Below are 24452 nucleotides of genomic sequence, written 5' to 3' on the forward strand. Positions count from 1 at the left end.
CAAAAAAAAAGAGGAAGACTGGCAACAGATGTTAGCTCAGAGCCAATCTTCAAAAAAAAAAAAAAAAATACTGATGCCAGGCTATTCAATTAATGGTCTGGGATGCAGCCTGAGAATTTGGAATTTTGGAATTTTTAAAGTTCCCCAGGTGACTCTAACTTGCCGCCAGGTTGGAGAACACAGCAAGGGGATGAGTGGGCAGCATGTACTCAGAGACAGCTGCTGTTGCCTGTGCATTTGGAGAATGAATAGGATGCGGGGGTGGGGGGCATCGGTTCATCAGGCTGTTATTCCCGTGGAGTTATCTGCATTGATAGCTGGTAAATTTAACTTCACATCACAATTGTCACTTAAAGGGTCTTTTAAAAGATTCCACTATAACGCAACAGAGAAAAGGAAAAATATATTGTGTATGCACAGAATTAATAATCATACACTGGATAATGTGATTGAAGGCAATAAAAATTGCCAAAATTCTGAGAACAGATCACAGATTTTCAATTGTTGGGGACCACGGATGTGTCAAAAACTATCATTCAGATGTCCAGATCAGTCAACAGCTTCCAGCTACCTGCCCAAAAAGCTCTTTACTTATGGCTATTTATAATCCAATTAGCAGCAACAATACAACGTAGCCAAGAGGGAAATGCAAACAAACAAAAACCCCAGACAGCCCCCAGTGTTCTGTGATAGCATTTAAGTTACTCTCAGCATCTCAGCCTCACAGAAAGGCCAACAGGGCCAGATCCCCAGCAGAGCCCGCATCACATTCTCCGTGGCTGCCGATGGCCGCCAGGCGTGACTGCTGTTCTCAAGAGGAAAGCAGCATGGACTTGTGGGGACAAACGTATGCTCTTGTGAATTAGGTTTTTTAAAGTTGTGTACATTTAACGTTGTATTTGGAGAGCTAATGTTAGGTCAATGGTGCATTTACAATCTGACATAAGCTTCTTACAGTTGAGAAATACTCTAATAATATTAGGAGCATATAGTGAATCTTACTGTTTTCCATGCAACGTATGAAGGGCTTTGAATGAATCATCTTACTTAATCCTCGTCTGACTTACTCGTTTTTGTTATGACCATTTCAGAAGTGAGAAGATCAAAGCACAAAGACATTAAGTAACTTGCCCAAGGTCACACAGTGGGGCAGGTGTCAGAGCAGGATTTGAACCCAGACAGCCTAACTGTGGGCTCCCGCTGTCAGCCACCTGGTCACGGACCTCGTGACTGCTGCACGCAAGGTGCGCCCATTCATTCCTAAGTCCTTCATGAGCACCCGGGAAGTGCAGACAGTCCTGACCACCGCGGAGCCACGAATAAAACAGACAGGCCTCCACCTTCTCAGAGCTGACGACATTCTAATAGGAAATATAAAGCATAAACAAGTAAATAAATAAACTCAACATCATTTTAAAGAGTGATGAATACTGTACCAGAAATCACACAGGACAACGAGATGGAAAGTTTTGGGGTGTTCAGCAATTGTCTCCCTGAGGAGGTGACATTTGGGCTGGAGAGGCGGGGGAATGGCAGGAGTAGGGCCTGGAGGCAGGAACAAGCCCTGTTTGTCCAAGGAACTGGAGAGTCAGTGACACACAGGAGAGAGGACAGAGGAGAGAGGGGAGGGCACCAGACTAGAGGGCGGGGGGCAGGTCAGCCCACGGAGGCCCCCGCAGGCCAGGTGCACAGCTAGGAGCCTAGTGGCAACAACCACCCTGCCTCTGACCTACCTGGGCACAGGGGGAGGGGATGAGAACCATAGGAGGCAGCTCAGAGAGACGGGAACCAGCGCAGCTCCGGATACCGAGGGAGCCGGAACCATGACTCTGGTCTTCTCTGAGCCCCCCAAGGCCCCACAGAAGCTTCCACTCCTTCTCATCTTGTTGTCTCTGCTCAAGATGTGACTCCAGAAAGACGGTATCTGACTCTGCTTGGTTTTCCAATGTCGGCCTCTTCGCTGAGGGAGGGCATGACTGCGTGACTTAGAACCCCAACCATGATCCCGTCCAAGGGCTGTTTCCGGAAAATGGGGACGAGTCCTGGTGGCAAAGAGGTGAAGTGACAGGTGTCCTCAGTGGATGAGGCTGCTTTGGTCTGTGCCTTTAATTTCTGGGACGGGGTCTTTTCTGAAACAGTGAGTGTTTTGGAAACAGCGGGAAGCAGGGAGGTGCCACCTCCGTGGCAGAGAGCGCACGTGAAGGGGATGCTCTTCAGCACTGACGTCCGTCTCAGGATCCTGGTGCTCACAGCTGACTCCGCTCAAAAACGGCAGCGCTCCTCAACCTGGTCGAGACTGGGGGTCAGCCAATGTACCTAACACCCCTTTTCCAAGCAGTGAACACAGGAAATCGCTGCCTCTGAGCTGCTGAAAACTGAACTGGGCATTTTTTCTCATGGCATAAAGATCCATATTCCTGATTAAAAAGAAATTAATTCTTTGGGGATTCCTGATCTGAAAATCTGTCTCAACATGGACTCTTGAGTTACACAAAACAGGTTCCCAGCCCAGATCGACCGCTTACTAGATACGAGTTTAGACAAGTTAACCTCTGTCAGCCTTCAACTGTCATATAAGCTGGAAGTAATAACACTTACACAGTAGGCTGATGGTGAGGATTAAGCTGGAAAATACGTGACGTGCCTAATACAGCCCCTCCCTGGATCCTCCTGATGCGGCTCTTGCTGATCCTCCCGGTGGAGAACGGTCTGTATGTCATTAAACACATTGCTGGTAGGTCTACCCTGTGGGTGTGGAGGGGAAATAAATAAGGTTTACCAAGCGTTTTGACCTCGGATAACTTGAAAAGATCTACATTCCTTGAGTATAGCTCTCGTTATCATGATCTGTAATGATAATAATCACTATGTCACCTTAGTGCCAACGATGTGCCAGCCGCTGTCTCAGACCTCACACGATTAACTCACTTCATCTATACAACAGCCCGGTGAGGTCGGCATTACTCTCATCTCGCATTTTAAAAATAAAGAAACTAAAGCAAATAAAGCGTGTGTAACGTGCCAAGGCCACTCAGCTGGTAAGTGACAGAGCTGGGACTTGAACCCCCGCCTGTGTTTGTGGGGCCTTCACTCCCACCCATTCCACTCTACTTCCCAAACAGAAAAAGCACGAAACCCACACACCCCGCAGGGGGCTGCTTAGCTTCCTCCCTTGAGCGCAAAGTCGTTCCGCTTGGGATTTGGAGTTACGAATTAAAACTCCAATTTTAAAATTACATGTGTTTTGTGGATCTTCAAAAATAGATTTAAAGAATTTCCAAGTTTTAAGTTTTGTTAGAAAAGCACTTTGTGTGAATCTGAGTTCGTGAGGGACAGTGACCACGTCTTCTTCAACACTGTTCCATGAGCCCACCGTGCCCTATAAGCTGCTCCATACACCTGTGCACAAACCAGCCACAACACCCTATGCACGCTCCTTCAACACCTCGTATCCATCACACTCCTCAGCTCCATCTGTCCTTCCAGTGACACGTATGGCGTGAAGGACGTGTTATCCACTGGGATCAGACAGTGGTCTGGGAACAGAGGGAGCTAGGTCCTCTCTCCAGTTTCTGGAATAGATTGATATTATGTCCATGTATTTGAGTATTTTAGATATTGCATAGAAGGGGAATCACTCGCCCTTCTGTGGCTGGAATATTTCACTTAGCACAATGTCCCCAAGCTTCATCCATGTTTCCGCATATTGCAAAATTTACTTCTTTTGTAAGGCCGAACAATATTTCATTATGTGTACATAGCGTATTTTCTTTATCTGCTCATCTGTGGATGGACATTTAGGTTACTTCCGTGTCTTGGCTGTTGTGAATAGCGGTGCGTGAACACAGGGGGGCGCTGAAGCATCAAAGAGTAGAATGGCCGTTGCCAGACGCTGGGGGAGGGGGAGTGAGGGCTAATTAATGGGCATGAAGTTTCAGTTAAGCAAGATGAGTAAGTTCTAGAGATCTGCTGTACAATATTGTACTTATAGTTAACAATACTGTTATACACTTAAAAATTTTCCAGTCCGGTAGAGCTCATGTCAAGTGTTCTTACCACAATAAAATAAAATTTTTAAAGAAAACAAAATATTTTATGGCCAGGTCCTGGAGAAATTCTGATAGGGACCTGGTCTCCATGCAACCTGGCCCTTGGCCTTGGCCCTCTCGAGGCTCACCAAGCTGGTGTAAAGAGCTCTCTTCTCTAGGCTTTCTCTCCCATCTAGTGTCCTGGAGGATGGAGAACAAAGCCAGCTCCAGGCAAATTTCCACGAGGGGCCTCTTTGGCACCCTCTCGCCATCCTTTCTGTGTCCATCACTTCTCACCAGGAACACACTTTCCAAAGTCCTGGAAGCTTCCAGCACTAACACACTCTGTGCCTCAGGAGCCATGCTCAGCTCAGCCTCTTTTCCATTTTCCTTATTAATCGCATCTCCCAGCCTTCAATCTCCAGGTTATTGCTGAATCAGGGTAATAATCTCTAATCCAGTTTCTTACAACTTCCCACGAAGATATCCAAATAAGCTTGTTAAAATATAAAATTTTCAATGTTACAAATCCTATCAACCATTTGACAGTGCCTAAAAAGAATGGAACCCAAGGTCAGCATGAAAGGGGCTGGACCGCGAAACATAACTGTAGTCAAGATGCCAAGGGAACTTATTGAAAGAAACAGGCTCCACCCTCTGGGACAGAGAAACGTGGTGACCTGGAAAGGGAATGGGTGTCCATTCAGGCCCGACCCTCCCAGTGCACCCCACAGCCGGAGGCAGAGGAACGCTCTGCTGTGGAGATGATGCTGGCACAGGAGGGCTGAGGCGGGAAGATCTTCAGAGGTCATCCATGCTCAGAGTGCTTTGCTGATATTCTTGAAGACAAAAGTTATCTTTTCTTTTTTAGTTAAGCAGAACAAAAGGAAAGGAGTTAGGATCAGGATGGCTAGAAGGATAAAGTTTTTTTTTTTTTTTTGAGGAAGATTAGCCCTCATCTAACTGCTGCCAATCCTCCTCTTTTTGCTGAGGAAGACTGGCCCTGAGCTAACATCCGTGCCCATCTTCCTCTACTTTGTATGTGGGATGCCTACCACAGCATGATTTGCCAAGCGGTGCCATGTCTGCACCCTGGATCTGAACCAGCGAACCCTGGGCTGCTGAAGCAGAATGTGGGCACTTAACCACTGCGCCACCAGGCCGGCCCCCGGATAAAGATTTTTAAAACTGCAGCCATTGCTACATTAAGGATACTGTAGACAACTGCTTTGGGGGAAAACTATTTTTTCCCCTTTTTTGTTAAAATGCTTTAATGAGAACTCTGATCACGCACAAGGAAAGCCCCAGCCCAGCCCAGCAGGGACGCCTAGGAGAAGGTGGGCTAAAGTGCTCCGGGCCGTGATGTGCGTGTCTCGTCTCTCACATGGGGCTTGGGGAGGGGGTGGGTGGGTTGGTTGGTTTCATTTTAAGGGATTATTTTTTTCCTCCTGGCAGCCCAGAGATTGAAGTAGGGCTCCCTAGGGAAAGAGGAGATGGAAAAAGCCGCTCTAATCTAAAAGGGTGGTCTCCAGGAACATGGAGCCAGAACAGGATCCAAAGGAAGAGTCTGCTGGTCAGGAATTCCCTCGACAGTGTTTGGTGGGCGTTGGGCACAGTGATGTCGGATATCCGCTTTCAAGATATTCCCAGTGTCGTGAGGTCATTCTCTTCTGTCACCACCCTCCCTGCCGAACGTTCAGAGGAGCTTCCTTACCTACATAAACCAGGGCCAGTTTGACGTGAGAAGTGCCTCCATGCTGGGGACTAAGTGGTTTGGGGACGGCAGAGGAAAGCAAAACGCCCAGGATTGAACAAGAATGAGCCAGCGCCGAAGGAACACATTTCTTCTAACGCACATAGCGCTCTCAGTAAGGAGAACTCTACAATCAAAAATGTCTCCATTTTACTACATATTTGTACTGATTTTTAAGTTTTCTTCTGTGTCCTGTATTGACTCTTTTTCTTTTGTGTGTCAATTCTGGGTATTGAATCCATGTCTGTCATTCTGTTGGTTTTCCTTAAACGTTGGGCTGTATTTGTGTTGAGGGTATACTGAATTCTGTGGGTAGTTGCATTATTTTCATACCAGTGAGACTGTTCTGCAATGAAATTGTCCAAGGCAGCGGAGGATGTGGACTAAACAGGAACTGTTCCTCATGTTCCGTCTCCCCAACCCTCCTGTGGCTGTAAGTCACCTGGGACATTAAACCATTTCTCTTGCTCAGATCTCCACTCTTGGCACGTTGCATTTGAGGAGCCCCACCCAAAGAGCTGTATTCCCAGCTTTATCCTAAGGGCCACCGTGAATGTAGAGGAAATCACTCATCGGGTAAGCTAATTTCCCAGTGGGTCACAGCGTCAGGGGTCCCCCAAGATCAGCCTCCTGTTCAGTGATTTGCTAGGAGGACTCACGGACTGAGACACAGTTAGACTACAGGTACGGTCTACTGCAGCGAAAGGACACAATGCAGATCAGTGAAGGAAAAACGTGCCTGGAGCAGAGTCCAGAGGAGCCAGGCAGGCTTCCAGAGTCTTCTCCCAGCGGAGTCGCACGGATGGGCCTAACTCCTCCAACAACAGGTGGCAGCACCTGCACAGTGCTGCCTACCAGGGAGCTCATTAGACTCCGCATCCAAGGTTTATATCGGAGGCTGGCCATGTAGGGACCCTCTGCACAGCAGGTGTCAAAGCTCCAGGCTCCCAGGAGGAGAGCAGGCATTCCACGTAGACATATTGTTTGTGCAAACAGTCTAGGCACAGTGAGCCACCCTATCAGGTAGAGAATGGTGGGAAAACTCCCCAAATCCACGTTCCCAGATGCTGGCCAGGGGCCGACCTTGCAAGCAGGCCTTTCTAAGAACAGCTGTCTCAGGGCTGCCGTGTGAACTCTGGTCTGCATTCTCCGAGAAGCCACTCTCCGCAGGCCACCACCTCTGATCTTGGCCTTGTTCTGGATTCTGTTGGGTCAGCTCACATCTTGGAGAGCCTGTAAGAGATTGCAGGATCTCTCGTTCTATCCAGTTTTGCCATCAGTATATAAGAAATTCTCAAAAATATATGTGTTGAATACATGAGCTATGGAAAAAAAAAATGAGTAATTTATAACTGAAAGAAAATATCCCAAAATATTAACAAAGGGTGATGCTATTGCATGTGATTTTTATTTGCTATATTTTTATACGCCTTCCAAATTTTCTAGAATAAACACATGCTACTTTTGTAAGTTGAAAACAAGTAGAACTAGATGTTGGTTTCCAACAAATCTAGGGCCGGTCCTGTAGCTCAGATGAAGAATCTGCAGAGCTGAGCCACGGTCTGTGGGATAACTCTGACTCCAGGGGTAGTTTTGGCCACAGAGACTCTGGGTGAGGCCCACCTCGAAAGCATTTGTCTCCTGAGACCCAAACTTGGTGCTGTTTGCTTCCCTTCAGTCTTTATAGCTTAAACTCATGAAACAGGGTGGTCGACACTTAAAACAGACGTCAACTGATTAACTAAAAATAAAAAATGAGAGGACCCATTTTTTCGCAGGGGATGTTTCGCAGCCTCCGTGTCTGTAGGTACACGCTACAGACAGTGAGGGCTGCAATCAACTGCAGCCGTCTCCACTGATGGACAGCAATGATTTTTTTTAATTTTAATTACTTTCCTAAGCATAGCTTCTTAGGGTTGATATTAAAAATTTGCCTGTAGGAGGAGGTATCCTAAAAATATTCTAAGTAGCGGTGGAAAACTATCCTGAATGTTTTTAAATTTGGCATGAGCAATGCAACAGTTTATATTGTTACCACTCATAATAACTTATGATAACTAATGAGGCCTCAGTATTGTTAAACACCAAAATTATCAGTACCCAGCTACTCTAAGGAATGCCAACGCTTTCTTCCTGGCCTCCTAGTCAAATTTACTTTCTTCGTCTCCTCAATCCCTTTACCTCAAGAGAACCATACATCTATAGTCAAACTACGTTTTCCACATGGGGAAGAAAAACATGGCATTAAAACTTATATATTAGGGGCCGGCCCAGTGGCACAGTGGTTAAGTTCACACGTTCCACTTTGGCGGCGGGGGGGTTCACCAGTTCAGATCCCAGGTACGGACATAGCACCGCTTGTCAAGCCATGCTGTGGTGGGCGTCCCACATATAAAGCAGAGGAAGATGGGCACGGATGTTAGTTCAGGGCCAGTCTTCCTCAGCAAAAAAGAGGAGGATTGGTGGCAGATGTTAGCTCAGGGCTAATCTTCCTCAAAAATAAATAAATAAATAATAAATTGAAAAACTTGCATATTAGATCTAGCAATTACATTCCCAACAGAAATGAGGGCACGTGATGTGCAGTAAAAACGTACCAATATTTTTATGGCAGCTTTGTTCATAATAACCAAAAACTGGATACAGTCTAAATGTCCATCACCAGTAAAATGGATAAATAAAATCGTGCTACATTCATATAATAGAATACTATACAACAATGAAGACCTAGAAATTTGGCAAGAACATAAATGAAACTTACAGACATAATGCTCTGTTAAAAAGTCAGACAAAATAGAGATGTACTATAGAATTAATTCCACTTACAAAGTTTAAAAGAGGCAAAAGTAATATTGGAATATCAGAAACCAGGGTCACGATTACCCTTAGGGAGGGAGAGTGGAAGGGTCACAAGAGAGGGCTCTGAGCTGCTCCTAATGTTCCCAGCTCAGTCTAGGTGGGGTTTGCACGAGTGATTGATTTGTAAAAATTCGTTGTGATACAACCTAAGATTTATACTCCTGTCTGTAAGTGTGTTTTACTGCTATAAAAATATTACCCAAAATGGGGATTTTGCAAAGAGCCTACGCATCAAAAGAGAGACATAGTTATTAAGGTTCTTTTAGTAAGTGTTCAATAACTCTAGGAACTGGCTAATAGCATACATGTAATGCTTATTTCTCCAGGTCTTAGGAGCCTTTGAGGACGTCTCATTAACTCCAATACAGATGTCACTGGTTCTTGCTCCCCTTGCCTTAGCAAACGTCCAGCCCCTGCACTCCAAGTCCCATATCTCTGGGGGTCTCCAGAAGGTGTCTCCACTCTCCCAGTCCTGCCGGCTACGCCTCCACCCACTGAGCCCAGCCGTTCCTGCACACCCTCCTCTGGGCTGAAGTGTCAGGGAATGACTCACCTGTTCACAGGGAAAGTAAAACAGTGTTGCTGGGGTCTGAGTATTTTTTATAAAGCTTAGTGAGAAAGCTCTTTCTGTTTTTACTGACAGCCCTCTATGTACCCATGGAACACATGCCTCCAGGGGGCCAGACCGGGGAACAGGATCAGGAAACTGCTCCAATGCGAGCAGACTTACTGATGATGCTTCTTCCAGGCTCAAGCTGATCACCAGATTCCTTCCACCCTCAGGGTGAAGTCTCACCCAGGAGTCTCCTCAGCCTCCAGCAGCCGCCCACGGCTTGCTAGACGTGCCCAGATATACCAAACCCCCCAAGAGCACGGATGACTACAGCCTCTCCAGGCACACTGACGTCACTCAGGCCTGTATCACCAGTTCACAGACATGTCCAGACAGGCTTGAAACCTCGTGATGGACCCCAGATAGACCAGGATGGAGACCCTCTGCTCTATCCAATCCTGGAAACTCGGATGGTTGACTGGGAAGACCAAGCCACCAGCACACCCACCTCTGCACATGTGCTGAATCAGCATAAGGATGTTAAGACCCCAGGCTTTTTTTGTTTTTGAGATTACTTCAGCATTCTTATGAGAATAAATTATTTCTTTAGATTTCAATGTATTACATCTAAGATTACGAAAGAGAGAAAGTGCCATCTACTTTATGTTCTGGCTAGAGTGATGAAAATAATCCGTTTTGATTTATCTTCTTCAGAATAGGAGTAATTTTTTCAGAGTGTTTTGGTGCATAAAGATCTGGAACAAAGAAAGAGAAAGAAAGCCGTTGTTAAAATTGCCATCACATCCTTCGCTGAACCACTGGGTGGCCTGAGTTTCAGCGGCGAATTCCTCCACCTGCCGGTGCGAGCCTGTCTCTGCAGTTCTCACGCTGGATCTTTTCCTCAAAAATAGAGAAGACGATTCACCATGGAATTATGAGTGGAGTGAAGCTTCGTGTTTTCATCTTAAACTGGAAATGTATTATGATTCAATGACTAAGATACTGTCACTCAAGAGGGCGGAGGAGGAGACAGAACTTTCAGGAAGAAAGAGAAATGGGTATTGTCGTGTGGCTCCAAGACAAACACGAGATGCTCTTTCCTTCCTGTAAACTCAGATGGCACTTAAGGTCTGGGCCAGTCAGTTTTCCTTTAGCAGATGCTGCCTTGTATTTTCATATGAGTGTGCTGCCTCAGCCTAGTTTAAAAGTTCTTAGGAAGGCAGAGACTATGGCCTATATTTTTGTACATTAAGAGTGAGCACAGTATGTGGCATACAGTGGGTGATCATTCAATTCTTGTTTTGTTGACGTTCCAAGGTGGCCAATACTTCCAGGTCCTTCTTTCACCAGAGATATGAACACAGGGGAGTCCTGGGGTCATTGGTGTAAGATGGCCACTCCCACAATAAGTCTGTGGACTGATACTTAAGTATAAAGGGGGAGGGGCAGCTACAGAGAGGCAGTCAGTTCCCAGGAAATGGGGGACAGTGTGCCTGGCACAGTGACTGTGGGTCACTGGTGCGCCCCGAGTGCTCGGCATGATGCTGGACACAAAGGAGGTGAACAAATATTTTCTAATACACCAGTGAATTAGAAACATTGAATGTGAAAAACAGAGATTATCCTCTGCAAAACTATGCTTAATGAACCATAATCCACCTAAGACAAGAAGAAACACAAAAGAACGGCCCTGTGTTTGTGCACGAGACCAGCTTTCAATAGGTCACCCCGACGCCCATGCTCCATCCTGGAAAATACTAAGTGGAAAGAAGCTATTTTTCTGTATTATGTGTTTTAAGCCAGTGTTACCCCTCAGTGTCTCAGTACCTTATCGGTTAGAGCTTCAGAGGTGGGTAATTAGACAGCTCAGAAAGCTTACGGTAAAGATCTGGCATTTGAGACCATGGTGTTGGTCATTCCTTAGGTTTACGCCCTAAGTGAACAAAATTCTAAAAATCAATAATATTAGTATAGGAGCCTGTATGATTTATAGGGTTAATGCCTGCAGTTAATGAATTGCATGCAAAGGGCAAGTCAGAATGTGAGTCCCTGAGGGTCTGCGTGACAAAGACCCTGAGATGGGGACCGGAGGCCAAGTCCAGGGCTGGGTGCATTGTCATTATCTGTGGAAACCTTGTGCTTACCACATTTCTCACTTCCCTTCCTCTGTCAGGGTGTGTTCATATCTCTTTGCAAAATTCTCCCAGAATGAATCTCCTCATTCATGCCCATAATGAGTCAAAGGCTTCTTCTGAAACATGCGTCTGGCTGCATGAGTAATAACACTGGAGAGAAAAGTGAACAGAAGGAGAACATAAACCAAGGTGTGCAAGAAATGTGGCTTTATTTTCTTATGTCAGCTTAATTTCTCACTTGAACCCTCATTCCTCCAGGAAGGGAAACATGTGAGCTCGGTCACTTAGTCCATGTAACCGGGGCGGGGTAGGGAGGGGAGCCTCAGGCTTCGACACCTCCCTTGGGCATTCTCAGAGCCAGCCTTGAGCGGAGGGCTGCCCCAGCCTCCCCGGACAAGGAGTTCTTGTGACCAGGGCTAAGCCCTCACTGCAGAGAGCCTCCAGGCAGCCACTTCCACCCTGGGGCCCTCCCTGGATCTTCCGAGGAAGCAGAGTGGTGTCCCGGCTGCGCTCAGATGATCCACAGCCCACCTGGGGTTTGTGCTGCCTCCCCAGGAAGCAGACACCCCATCTGAGACCAGGGACATCCCTGCTCCCCACTCTGTGTGTCCCCTCCCACTCCTGCCCCAGCCTCCGCAGCCCGGGGTCCTAGAGTCTCTCAAGTGTTAACACAGGCCAGCCATCCAAACCAGGAAAGCCCCTATATCCCTCCCCGAGATTATAAACACAAGGGCTGGAGAAAAGTGAAACATTGGCTAATATCTAAAATACCAACCCAACACAAAAGGTGACATCTCAAGGACGCTTTCAACACTTCCTCACTCTTCTCCACTCACACCTTTTGGAGCTTAGCCATCTTGTGGAGTGAACAGGACACAGAGCATCGTCCTTACTTTGCAGAAGCTGAAACTGAGGCACTGAGTGACTCTCCAGTCTGGGCACGTTCCACAACAGGCACGTCAAAAGCAGCACAGATTTGAGGGGGAAGACGGTTGTCAGTTAAATATTTCCAGCTTTTTAGGAACTCCCTCTGGACCACACCTAACAAGCCAAACCACCGTATTAATGAACAAATCAAACACGACAGAACCTGAAGGCGCCAGGAACACCCGCTTGCTTCAAGACAGTCAAATATATTTGGATAACAAGCAAATGGTCACAGTCACAGCCGGTCACGGAGATGGCCATGTGGTCAGCGTGCTGTCTGCAGATTCTGGGGGCACTCAATGGAGCTCGGCCATCTCACTAATTATTTAACACAGCAGAGCCCTGCTAGTAACCTTGGTTGACAGATTCATACACAAATATACTGAGTGAAATGTCCTTAAATTCACTCAGCAGGCACAAAGCTCAGCTCAGCTCTCATGCCACCCACGCCCAGAGAGCCAATGACCTGCGGTGGGGCCACTTGGGACCTCTGGCCTTTCCCTGGATTTCAGATCTGAGTAGAAGTAGGTCGAAAGGGCAGAGGACAGTACAAAACAAACCAAGTGGACGGGGTGAGCCAGTCAGCCAAGGTGTAGGCAGGGTTCAGGGTCACCCACCAGATCCCAAACCCTGTTTCAGAGGAGCCATCTGCCAAGGGTTGAAAACCTCTTCAGCCACTAACTTGTCAGTGATCTTGCACAAGCTACTTAACTTCTCTGAGCCTCGGTTTCTTCATCTGTAAAATGGGAAGAGAAACAGAACTTGCCTCACAGAGCTGGTGAGGGGAGTAAATGAGGGAAAGTCCATCACGAGCCTGGCCAGAGCCCACGGGAAATGCTGGTTATGGTTTCCATGAATCCGAAGGTGCCCACACAACAAGCCTCCACTGCAACGCCTGGCTGTTAACCAACACCTGTTTACCGAGTACCCTTCTGTGGCGGCCACCAGGATGGGCCTCCCAGAGCTCCAACTGCAGGGGCACAACGGAGCAAGGGCCAGGGACACCCTGCCTATGTTTGTGCTGAGGCCACCCCCCCCCAGGGGTGTTCCATCAGTGACTCAAATAGCATGGGGACACCTCTGACAGTGGACTTTGGCTCCAGAGCTGCCCGGTGGCCCTGACGGATCTTCTGGGGACTGCAGGGCAGTCTACAATGCTCCCTCCGTTCCTCCCACCGTCTCTCCTTCCCTGGGGTCAGGCACACTTTGGTCAGACGCTCCCAGGGTAACCTGGCTCCCTCCACATCTTCTCTCCCTCAGGCATCTGCCCTAATTAAATCCTTGCATGTTTAATCCTGTCTTAGTGTCTGCTTCTCTGAAGACCCAGACTAACACTTTCCCAAGTCCTTTCCCGACAGCGGGCAACTTCTACTCGTCCTGTGAGGCCCGGACAGTTTGTTCCGCTGTTCACAAGCATGTTTCACCAGGGCAGCCACAGGAAGCAGGAATAACACAGGTCATTGTTGGCAAGGTTGCTGTACACGATGTGATCAACTCCAGGCTGATACTTTTCCAGGGAGCCACAGTTTTGGTGTTTCTAGTCAGGGAGAGGCTGAAGGAAAGGTTTCTAAAGAGAACAATCTTCTTGGTCAAGTAACTTGACCCCTCTAGGCCTCAGTGTCCTGGACCAGAACAGCTGGAGCAGGTGTTAGATTTCAAAGGGGCCTGGGAGACCACAGCTCCGTGTTTCCCAAACTTCAGTTACATTTATAGAGCACTTTTTGGCCAACCCATGTACCAGCCAAAATACACTGTTTTTCTTTACGTAAATTTCATTTTAACCTAAAATTTAAAAAGTAAAGTTTATATCAGAGTGTAACAGACATCATTTACCATAAGTGGAAGACAGCATTATTAAATTCTACTTAGATGCTGAAACCTGGAGAAGGCGTAGAGTCTGGGCCTCTTTCTCTTAAAAATGCAGATTGACAAGTGTTAGACATGCTCACACCAGAGACTCTGCAGAAAGACTGAAAGAGAAGTGAAGAGGGACTGAAGACCGGGTCGACGGCATGCCCCACATCGCCTGGCACCGTCTGTTCTCTTTAAGACGGGGTTGATGGTTCCCCACACTCTGTAGTTCACAGGTTTTCCCCTTTGAGAGATGGCAGCTCAGGGTGCAGGCTCACGGACTGGAAACTGAATCAGGTAAATGGAGGGTTTGTTGGTACATCGTTATCCTGGGTTTCCAACAAGGATTTAGTACATCTAAGTGGACGGGGAGGCTAGGATCCACCTGTTTGAAACTGTCTTAAGCAAAACTAAGAAAGAGCATGTTTGCCTGTGGTGTCTTTGCACCCTAATTCCTCACCCCACCCCGGGTGTCGCGACATTGTGTTGCCTTTTGCTGCCCAGAGGCCTCCCTGGGAGTAAGATGGACTCAGACCCAGCTTCCCTCATCCCTCTGCTCTGCCCTATTCCTCTATCCAGCTGTTAAAGCTGAGGGAACTATTTCACACCAACGTGTGAATGACCCAACACTAGGTTAAAGCTAGGAGGGTCCTAGGGATATTCAAAGCTGACTGAAAAAAACACATTCTTTATTATCCAATTTTTCAAAGGAACTTCCCTTTCAGCCTCCCCTGAAACTTTACCACACAAGCCTGGTTATTTTTAAGTCCAATCATTTTGATGTGGCTCCACTCTCCCTCTTAATTCAGGGTATTTCTGGCCTCATCCAGATGGCCCAGCTGTCATGCCCCTGTCCCCCATAAATGCTTTCCCCTGCAGGTCATCGGGATTGTGTAAGCATCCAGCGCAGTCTCAGCTCTGCCCCAAAGTCTGAACCCAGAAGCTGGGAGGACAAGGGTCTGGATATTTTGCCAGATCTATGTGGTTTGAACTTTCATTTCCATGGTGGGGGCTGCATTTAGCCTGAGTCAAATAATCCCATCCCCTACCAACACATCTACTCAAAGGAATCAGCTTGGGTTTATCACTGAAAGTAAAGTCTATTAATCAGTTGTACTAAGTTTTTTTTGGAAAACTCAATTCTGGCAACGGACTGCTTTTAAAGTAATACATTAATACGTACTACTTGCTGAAGAAGAAAAAGCCTCTGGCGGCCAAAAATACCACGCATTTGCCTTTGCCAAGGTTTAAACACACATGCGCGCGCGCGCACACACACACACACACAAACACCACCCAAGCTGGAGGGGAGGGTGCAAAGATCAGCCGCCCCCAGATTCACACAGACTGCTCTGGCGCCCGCTCGGCCAGTTACCCCTTCGTTTCACACACATGACCTTTTCTTTTCTCCCCTCTTCGCCCCCTTGGGTTGAAAAGTGATTCAGAGTAGAGCCCCTGCCACATACTCGGCCCCAAGGTTCAGCTCAGGACTTGCAGATTCTTACTGTCTCTGCAACGAGCAGAAGACGCTCCGGACAGAGCAAGCACGGGTTTGAGGAATCAGGAAACCCGGAATTCCTGAGTCTCCCCAAAATAATTGAAAACAGGGGGCGTCGGGGACCCCTTTCTGAGGTCTCGGATCCAAGACGGGGCGATGCCACCGACGGACAAGAGGGTGGGACAACTGAAGTGGGAGTGTGCCGACTCTCCAGGATCCCTCCGGATGCTCATGGTGGGTCCCATTCCAGGTGAGAAACAATAACAATGATAATGACAGCACAAGTTTGCCAGCAACGTGCTTGCCCACACAGGCATCCTCCTGTCTCCAAGAATCTAGAGTGGGAGGTAAGACCGACGCTGCCCCAGGTTCTGCAGATCTGATGGGCGCTCCCAGGCTCGGCGACCTGCCGAGGGCCACCTGCAACTGCCCAGAGGGTCCCGCGGGGTCCCGGCAGCCCCACCCACGCCCCGTGCCGTCCACCCCGCTCCCCACATCCACCCCCACCCCCCACCACGTCCACCCCGCTCCCCACGTCCACCCCCGCCGTCCGCTCCGCCCCAGCCGCTGGGGCCAGGACACCGACCGGCGGGCGGGGCCGAGGGGCGGGCCCCGGACTCTCCGCCTCAAAAGCGGCGCCGGGCCGCCCTCCCCGTCCAGTCCAGTCCAGTCCAGTCCCGCCGGGTCCGCCCGCCACCGCCGCCGCGATGGCCAAGCCGCTGACGGACCAGGAGAAGCGGCGGCAGATCAGCATCCGCGGCATCGTGGGCGTGGAGAACGTGGCGGAGCTCAAGAAGGGCTTCAACCGGCACCTGCACTTCACGCTGGTCAAGGACCGCAACGTGGCCACTCCCCGCGACTACTTCTTCGCGCTGGCGCACACGGTGCGCGACCACCTGGTGGGCCGCTGGATCCGCACGCAGCAGTACTACTACGAGCGGTGCCCCAAGGTACGGCCGCGGGGGGACGCGTCCTCGCCTCGGCGCCCGGCCCCCCGAACCCCTGCGGCCCCCCGGCCTCCTCGCGGCCTCGGGGATCGCGGACTTTCCGAGCATCCGCCCCGCACTGACCGGGAGTCCGCGCGCCCCGGGCGCAGGTCTCGGCCCCGCGTCGGCCTGAACTAGACGGACAAATGGCCGGTCCGGGAGAAGCTCCTGTTTAGGGAGGGGGACAAATATATAGAGTCTGCCAAAGGGTAGGAAGAGCTGGGGGAAGGGGGAGGACGGAAGAGGAGCCGGAGGAAGGCGCCCCACTACCCGGAGAGCCTTCGGAGGACGAGACTGGGGGACGCGTGGATGACGCGGAGTCGCGGCTTCTGTGGGGACTGCCCGAGGGGGGAGCAGAGGGAGGGGCCGAGTCCCCCCAGTTCCGCCGAGCGGGGCGAGGAGCCCCGGGACTTCCTGGATCCCTGCGGGGCGGAGGCCGCGGGCCGGGACGCGCTCCGGACTCAGACCTGCCCGGGGGCTGCGCAGCGAGGCTGCGCACAGGCCGCCCCCGTCCCCTGCGCGGGGCTGGCGTGCAGGGCCCCTTAGCGTGCTTTCGGGCGCACAGCGGGCACCGTCCCCGACTGACCCATCCGGGAAGTTGGGCGGGAGGACTGAGGAGGACGTGCAGGCAGAGGGACGGTGTTGCGCAGGGCCAGGGAGCAGCAGCTTCGGGCGCTGCAGGGGGTGGGTGCGAGTCTGCTGGGGGAGGAGACTGGGAGAGCTGGTCGGACGCACACGGGAAGGGTGAGGAAGATGTGTCCTGGAGGCAGTGGAAATACCTGTAAAGATGTATGAGGAATTTTTTAAATACATAAAAGCATGAAGAAGAAAAGAATAGTCCCTATTCCCACTGCCCAGCGAAACCCTGAGCAAAAGAAAGTAAATTCTGGTGAGGAACTGCCGCTGTGACGACGCTTCCTGGTCCTCGCGCCAGAGGGCGGGGCCTCTGCCCCAAGGCGGCAACTGCTGAAACACGTCCTTAGAAAACCCTTTGGGTGGACACATACTGTCTCTTTTTTTATTTGCATGGAGGGGACGCTACAACGCACCATACCGCCCCTAAATGACTTTTCACGTTTTTAGGCTGGCGAGTGAGATGAAGAGCCATGCTTTAGCACCTACCCCCTCCCCTCCCCGTAGCATTTAGCATCAGAGAACACACTCGCCCAGTGTCCTCCTCCAGCGGCTCCTCCGGGACTTCGCAGACTTCGGGGTCCGCTGCGCTCTCCTTTCCTACTCGAGTGCAGCCAGGTGTTCCGGTGGGGACGCACAGTGAACAGCATTCACTCCGTCCGTGTTAATGAAGTACCCGCTCTGTGACGGTCGTTCACCTAAACCGCAGGTCCCTGCGCTCGGGAGCGGAGAGGGGGGCTGCCGAGAGGAGGGGCGCACGGAGAGGGAGGGGCGCGCAGAGAGGGGGCGTGCGCGTGCGCGGGCTTCTCTCCGCCTCCCCTGCTCTCCCGCAACTGGAGATGAGCCCCGCGTCTGCGTCTGTAGTCTGCGTTCGTTTCCAAACGCGATTCCTATGTCTCCAAGTGCTTGGTGACCACACCCAGACCTCCTGCTGTTTCCTCAAACTCTAGTCATTGTCCCTCCCAGTCCCGCCCCATCTTCTGTGTTCCTGGTGTGAGTGGCCGTGCCGTCCTGACGGTCCCCCAGACGCGGAACTTCAGACTCACCCTTGATTTCCTCCCGTAATCCCCGTTCGACACGTTGTCAAATTCTGCCGATTCCTGCAGGTTGCCGTAAATAACCCGTTCTCCCCCATTCCCACCTCTCGGCCTAGATTGAGACCCTGGCTGCTGGTAGACTTCTAAGGGGTTTCCTTGCTGCCCAGAAGCGGTAGCGTTTGTCTGGAGTGGCTGGCAGACATACTTGGTTTGGCCAGCGAGATGTCTTCAAGCAGTTTCGTTTCCTGTGCCTTCGGTCAGGCCGTGTGCACTCCGTTCTTGACCTCGTCCTCCTCATTGTTTTACGTGACCTCCTTTCTTCATTTATTTTCTCTGCCTGGCTCACAAAGGCATCTGAGTTTACGAGGCCATCTCATTCTGTACGTTGCCATCCCATTCAGCTTCTTCAAGCAACACACCTGCCCTCTGCTCAGCTATGGATGGCTCTCCGTTCCTGCCACAGCCCTTAATCAAGCATTTGAGGCCCCTCTCAGTCCAGGTGGACCTGTGCCTCCCATCTGCTTTCCCACTACCCTCGCCTGGGCTTACCTTGCTCTCCCACCAAACCAGTTTGTTGTCCCATCCATGCCCTGTACGCCCCACTCCAGGGCCTCTGCCCTCACTGCACCCTTCAGGTGGAATGCCCTTCCTACCATGCGTCTCTACGCTCAACTCTGGCCTGTCCTGCAAGTCTCTGTGGTCTTCTCAAAGTACCCAGTGATGTGGATTAAGGCTGCCCCAGCTAGAGAAGCCCAAGGTGACCTGGCCTACAAGCCAAACTATATGACCCGGTGGATTTTTTTATGATATGAATTAGGGCTGCCCCAGGGAGAGAAGCCCAGGGCATTCTCACCTACATGCCGATCTATATGGCCAGATTCATATCTAAAGTTATATGACCACACAATAACCAGACCCCATCTGCACTGAAATCATTTAATGACTTTTTACATCATCTTTTCTTTTTCCAGTAAAAATAAGTCACGTACCCATGCCTTATAAAATTAGCCCTAACCCTCAACTCAGGGCAGGAGCAGCTCTGACTGCCCGTGGGTCCTGTCCCCATGCTATTCCACACTATTCTCTAAATAAAAGAGCACTACTGCCAGATCTTGAGAGTCCAAGAGATCTTTCTTTTGACTCCTTGGCTCACCGACCTCGCATCACCCAGGTCCTCTGATCGATGCTAGGAATAACATTAAAATTATTTTAAAATATTGGTTATTGTTATGTCTTCTTTATCTTTACAAACCTTTTGAAAATGTCCAGTTTTTGGAAAATGTACATAAAATAGTAAGTAGTGCATGCATATAGTTTATAAGGTGTATTGGAGAAGCTCAAATATTTTACTACCAGGAGTATGTAATAAATGTTTAGAGACCACTAAGAGAATGAGCGAGATCTATTTTTCAAGGTCTTACGTATCCCGAAATATAAGGTGAGGTCCCCCCCAAAATAGTTTATGAAAAAATAGGAAATCACCTTGCGTTCATGTCCTTGTAAAGTCTGCCATTGAGAGGCTCTCTCAATTACTTTATTTTGAGCAACACCTTTTTTTAAGGAAGACCTTGAAATGTCTTAAGTCCATGCTAATTTGGAATCGTTAAAAGGGAGGCAAAGAAATTTAACACAGATGCAGTCGTTATTTCTGGGGGCATGACCTCACAATTGCAAGCGTTGGATTTATATATATGGTGCCCTGATGTTCTGCAGATGGGTATTTGTGACTTGAGATGCTCTTTCCTGTGACACAGGGTCCTGGTGTACAAGGGCACCAGCCATGGGGGTGAGTGGCACCATGTGCCTCCTTGGCCTATGTCTGCCATAGGAAAGATACCTGTTCCCAATTCACACAAGGCATCTAATAAGCTGATGAGGGCTCTAATGACAGTGTTATATATATTCAAACAACTTGGATAAAAATAAAGACAATGTGCTGTGGAAAATAGTGTTGGATGGCCCACTAAGATACGGATGTTGACTATTCCTGTGAAGACAGAATTCAATTGTTTCGTAAAATGCAAGTGGGAAAAAGTGAAATTTCTAAATTGACGTTTTCACTTAATGTTTTATTTTAAGTATATATGTTTAGCTAATGAGTTAAATATTACACTAGGCCTTTGTTATATTGAACTATATTCATAATTTTTTTATATTTTCAGCTAGCCAGGTACTTTTCTTTTTGAGTCTGCCTACTGGGAAATGAAAGAGTTCCTAAAATTTGATATGACTTGATACTGATGCGTTTACAGGTTTCTGTTTTGTGTTTGGTGGAAAAGAAAGGACTGATATGCAGAGTAAGATACTGTAAAAGAAAATGAAGAAGTTACTCACTGATGTCTTTCTTTTTTTAAATTAGTAAACTGCGCTTGTATTTTTAAAGGTTTTAGGCAAATCTGACATCTGCACCGTTCACTTTCAATTCTGATAGGACTGACTTTGTCAAAGGCAAACAGTTTCTAATTTGATAAATTTCCCATTCCGCCAAGAACAAACGCCAATAAACGGGAGGTAGTTTTTTGTTATTGCAAGTTTGTAGACTTTCTAGAATGATTTTAATTCTAAAGTAATTGCAATATTACTTGCAGCATCAGTGAAGGAGGAATACTTTCTAGCCATCGGGGTGTCGCAAAGGAGTTCGTCTCTGTCTTTCTTGGATAAGTTGAGATGGTCACAGCCAACCCCACTCGACTCTCGCCCTGTAACTGTCTCACAACGCGTGGTGGGCTGTGGCCATCTGACTGTCTTTGTCCAAAACATGCATAATTCATGAGGCTCATGAATGGGAAGGAAGAAAAACACAAAATATTGAAACTAATTAGTTGGATGAGTTTGCTTTTTTTCTCCCTGGAAATAAAAGATACAGAACTAATTTGCCAAAAATAGGTATAAAATGGTTTTCCTGAGGTTGGTTGTCAGTGGTGCTTTTATTCAGCCCCTCACACGTGGCTGGGGTCTCATCTGAACCTTGGTTAAGGTCGTCCTGCCTGTTTGTCTCCTGTTGCTGACCTTGGGTTTAATGTGGACAGGTAAGCCTGGCCTTATAGGGTTAACATGACCTCATTTCTTTGTTTCAGAGGGTTTATTACCTCTCTTTAGAATTTTACATGGGCCGAACCCTGCAGAACACCATGATCAACCTTGGCCTGCAGAATGCCTGTGACGAGGCCATTTACCAGGTACATCGTCTCCGTATTTCTCTCATCCTCTCCCCTTAAACTTCAAGTTCTAGTCAGGAACCTTGGAGATATAGCACCAGAAAAAAAAGTGAAAGATTGTGCCTATAGACATGGCTATTAAAGATTATTAGAAATATAAACTCCTGGTGACCTCTGGCTTAAGAGAAACTAGGTTAGAGAACTAGCTTTGCCTCATGAGAATTTTCTTTTGCAATCAACGTTCTTGACAGCATTCCCCAGCAAATAACGTTTTAGAAATTAGCATCTGAACAAGGCTTTTAAAAGAACTTGGGTCCCTGCTTTCAGAATCACAAGCTTTACTTTGGGCTCCTGTTTACTTTTAAAAAAAGTGATCAAAGTTTGACTATTATTCATGTATCACGGCAATATGTGAAAAAATAAGCTTTTGAAATTCTGGCATCAGACTTTCTCTCTTGCTTAATGAGATGTGACATACACTTCCTCCTTCAGCAGGAGCCTGAGGTCTTAAACCTAATGTGCTCATTTGTTTCTATGAGCATTTTGAACTGTTTCTGCCCTGAGCCTCAGGGATCTCATACCTGTGGTTGGAAGGAGGCGTGTGAGTCTGCAAAGACGTTCCAAATGGGAGACCGTCCACACTGCTCCTTGTCCTGGGTGTGGGATCGTGCCCTTCTTGGCCAGCTGCTTGGCCTAAGGGCCAGCCCCCTTCACGTGGGTAATTTCCTCATGTGGCGCATTTCCTGTGAAATAGCCGTTCAGCCCCACTCCACAGCCATTTCCTTTGCTTCCCCTGAAATCAGCTGAAGATGATACACCTCCCTTGGACTAGCATATCACCAGGTGGGGTGAAGGAACCGTGTCTGCATGCTCAAGGTTTATATCCTACTCCGGACTTTTGTTATTAGAATTTTAAAAGTCCTGAATGTTAGCGTTAGCAGTCGACTTGCACGAGGACCCCAGTGACCTCAAGTCACCAGGGAGCAAATCCGAGAGCCCCTTCGACAGCGAACAGAAGCAAAGCCATTTCTGAACTCTTGAAAGATTTAATTATCGAGACTCGTGTGAGAAAGCAACCTTTGGTGTAAGGGTAGGGATCCAAATGGGTGGCTCCATGGAGACTGGGGCATCACTCCAAGTACAGTTCATCCTATGCACATCTTTTCAAATGAGTGAATTATTTCTCCGTTTTAAATACTATCTAATTTCATGGATTGCATCACTTTCGGTAAGAATACAGTCATTTCACAACAGACCATCATTAGCTAAGCATAGGTGGATCATTATCTAGTCGGCCTGGGACAGGTCACTTAGTCTGCCTGCCATCAATTTCCTCATTGTAAGATAAGCAGTCCAGAGTGCTCTCCAGGGCTGCAGAGTTCTGACACTGGTGCCGGTGGCTCTGGCTGGTCAAGTCCCAGCACTTTTGGGCCGGGAGCTGGGTGGTAGCCAGTTCCAACCATCCGCAAGGTCACAGATGCTCCTTGGCCTCTCAGAGCTTCTTATCCATCCCAGAGAGAAGTAGGGGATTGTAGCCCTTTCTAGCTGGACCACATTACTGCCTGCTGTCTGGCCTCAGGCCCCTGGGCAGGAGTCACTAACAGGTTTTGGGTTAACAACCATTGACCCCACTGAGTAAATATGTTGTGGTCATGAAAAGATGAACTTTAGTCCATCCCGGAAAGTCTGACCTTACACCTTTTGGTAATTTTCAAAATCCTTCAGCCCAGTTAGTGTCCGCTTGGTCCTAGACTGTTTCTGAAGTTTTACCCAAACAGCACAAAATACAACTTTAAGAAGTAGCAATACCTAACGTTTACTGAGAAATATCTGCCCAGGAATAATTCTAAATGCTTTCTTTGTGGAATCTCACTTAATCACTACAGCCCTAAACAAGGTAGGTACCGTTAGCCTCATTTTTTAAATAAGAGAAGAGATGCATAGAAAGGTTTACCCCTTGCCCAGGGTTAGATGACTAAGAAGTGACAGAGGCAGGAACGGACACTTAGAGCCCACGCTCTTCTCCAAGCGGCTGCTGTGCCATCTCACACGGTTTGCAGCTGTAGTCAGTAGTGTCTGCAGTGGGCATCCGACACCAGACCAGCTGCCTGAGCTGCCAGGATTGGGTGGTGTGGAGCTGTAGGTATGACGGTTGTCCCTGAAATGGCCCGCATTTGTATCCACATCCACGTTGTTCTCCTTTCGTCTCCAGCTCGGATTGGACATGGAGGAATTAGAAGAAATTGAAGAAGATGCCGGGCTCGGCAACGGAGGTCTTGGGAGGCTTGCTGGTAAGTGGCGTCGTGAGTGTGTCATGCTGTCTGGCCGATTGGTGCCCTCTGAGATGCCACGCACAGCCAAGCTTAGAAGAAGTAGACAGGCTTTCTGGAGGAGTGCAAGGTGTGACCTGGTGTAGGTATATTTGTTTTCGAGTTTGCGCTGTGGTTTGAGCAGTTCTAGACAAACACTAGAGAAGGGAACTTGAACTAAAGAGACGTTGCTTAAAGCCCTTGGAGACATTGCTTAAAACCTCAGAGTGGACCGGATCCTTCCTGTGCCCTCAAGGGTTTCCACAGCGGCCTCTTTATTCGCTGTTATCTGTTCGAAGGGTTCCATCACACACTTGTGCGTGTGACCCAAGTTGTTGACTGTTGTGTTGTGTCTGGTGCGCTTGACAGCTTGCTTTGTGATTGACTAGTTGGCAATGATACATTTGTTTTATTGCTGGTGTGTTTAGGTAATTAATATCCTTTTTTTTGTATGGATGCAATTTGAGTTCTTTGCTTTATCCAAGAAATGATTTTTCAACAAATATAGAGGAAAACATTAAAAATATAATACTAATTCTATTAAATTAAAAATATGCATCCCCATGAAGGAATTCTACTTCCTGAAATCTACCCCAAAGAAATACTCAAGCGTGTGCACATGGAGGCATGTAAAGAAAATTGTTACAGTATTGTTTGTTAAAGCAAAGTGTTAGAAATAACCTAATGTCCAATGGTAAGAGAATAGGTAAGTAAGTATGGAGCAT

At 48.3% G+C, this 24452-nt stretch overlaps 1 protein-coding gene and 1 long non-coding RNA gene across 3 annotated transcripts in view; one reads left to right on the plus strand and one right to left on the minus strand.

Moving 5' to 3' along the window:
• Positions 1-9156: 9156 nt before the first annotated feature.
• On the minus strand, positions 9157-12358 carry LOC124233515 (uncharacterized). Its single transcript, XR_006887086.1, has 3 exons — positions 12222-12358; positions 11338-11478; positions 9157-9948 (listed from the first exon to the last, which is right to left on the minus strand). It is a non-coding gene; the product is annotated as an uncharacterized LOC124233515 (long non-coding RNA).
• Positions 12359-16251: 3893 nt separating this feature from the next.
• PYGL (glycogen phosphorylase L) overlaps positions 16252-24452 on the plus strand; it is a 35185-nt gene continuing 26984 nt past the window's right edge. The window contains exons 1-3 of one of the 2 annotated variants that reach the window (XM_046654693.1): positions 16252-16554; positions 21338-21439; positions 23631-23709. In XM_046654693.1, the coding sequence (XP_046510649.1) occupies positions 16312-16554; positions 21338-21439; positions 23631-23709 (424 nt within the window). In that variant the 5' untranslated portion in view covers positions 16252-16311. The remainder of the gene's footprint in view (positions 16555-21337; positions 21440-23630; positions 23710-24452) is intronic. The other variant, XM_046654692.1, reaches the window with a different exon arrangement.

Source organism: Equus quagga, chromosome 2 (genome assembly GCF_021613505.1).
Source record: "Equus quagga isolate Etosha38 chromosome 2, UCLA_HA_Equagga_1.0, whole genome shotgun sequence".
Taxonomy (NCBI): domain Eukaryota; kingdom Metazoa; phylum Chordata; class Mammalia; order Perissodactyla; family Equidae; genus Equus; species Equus quagga.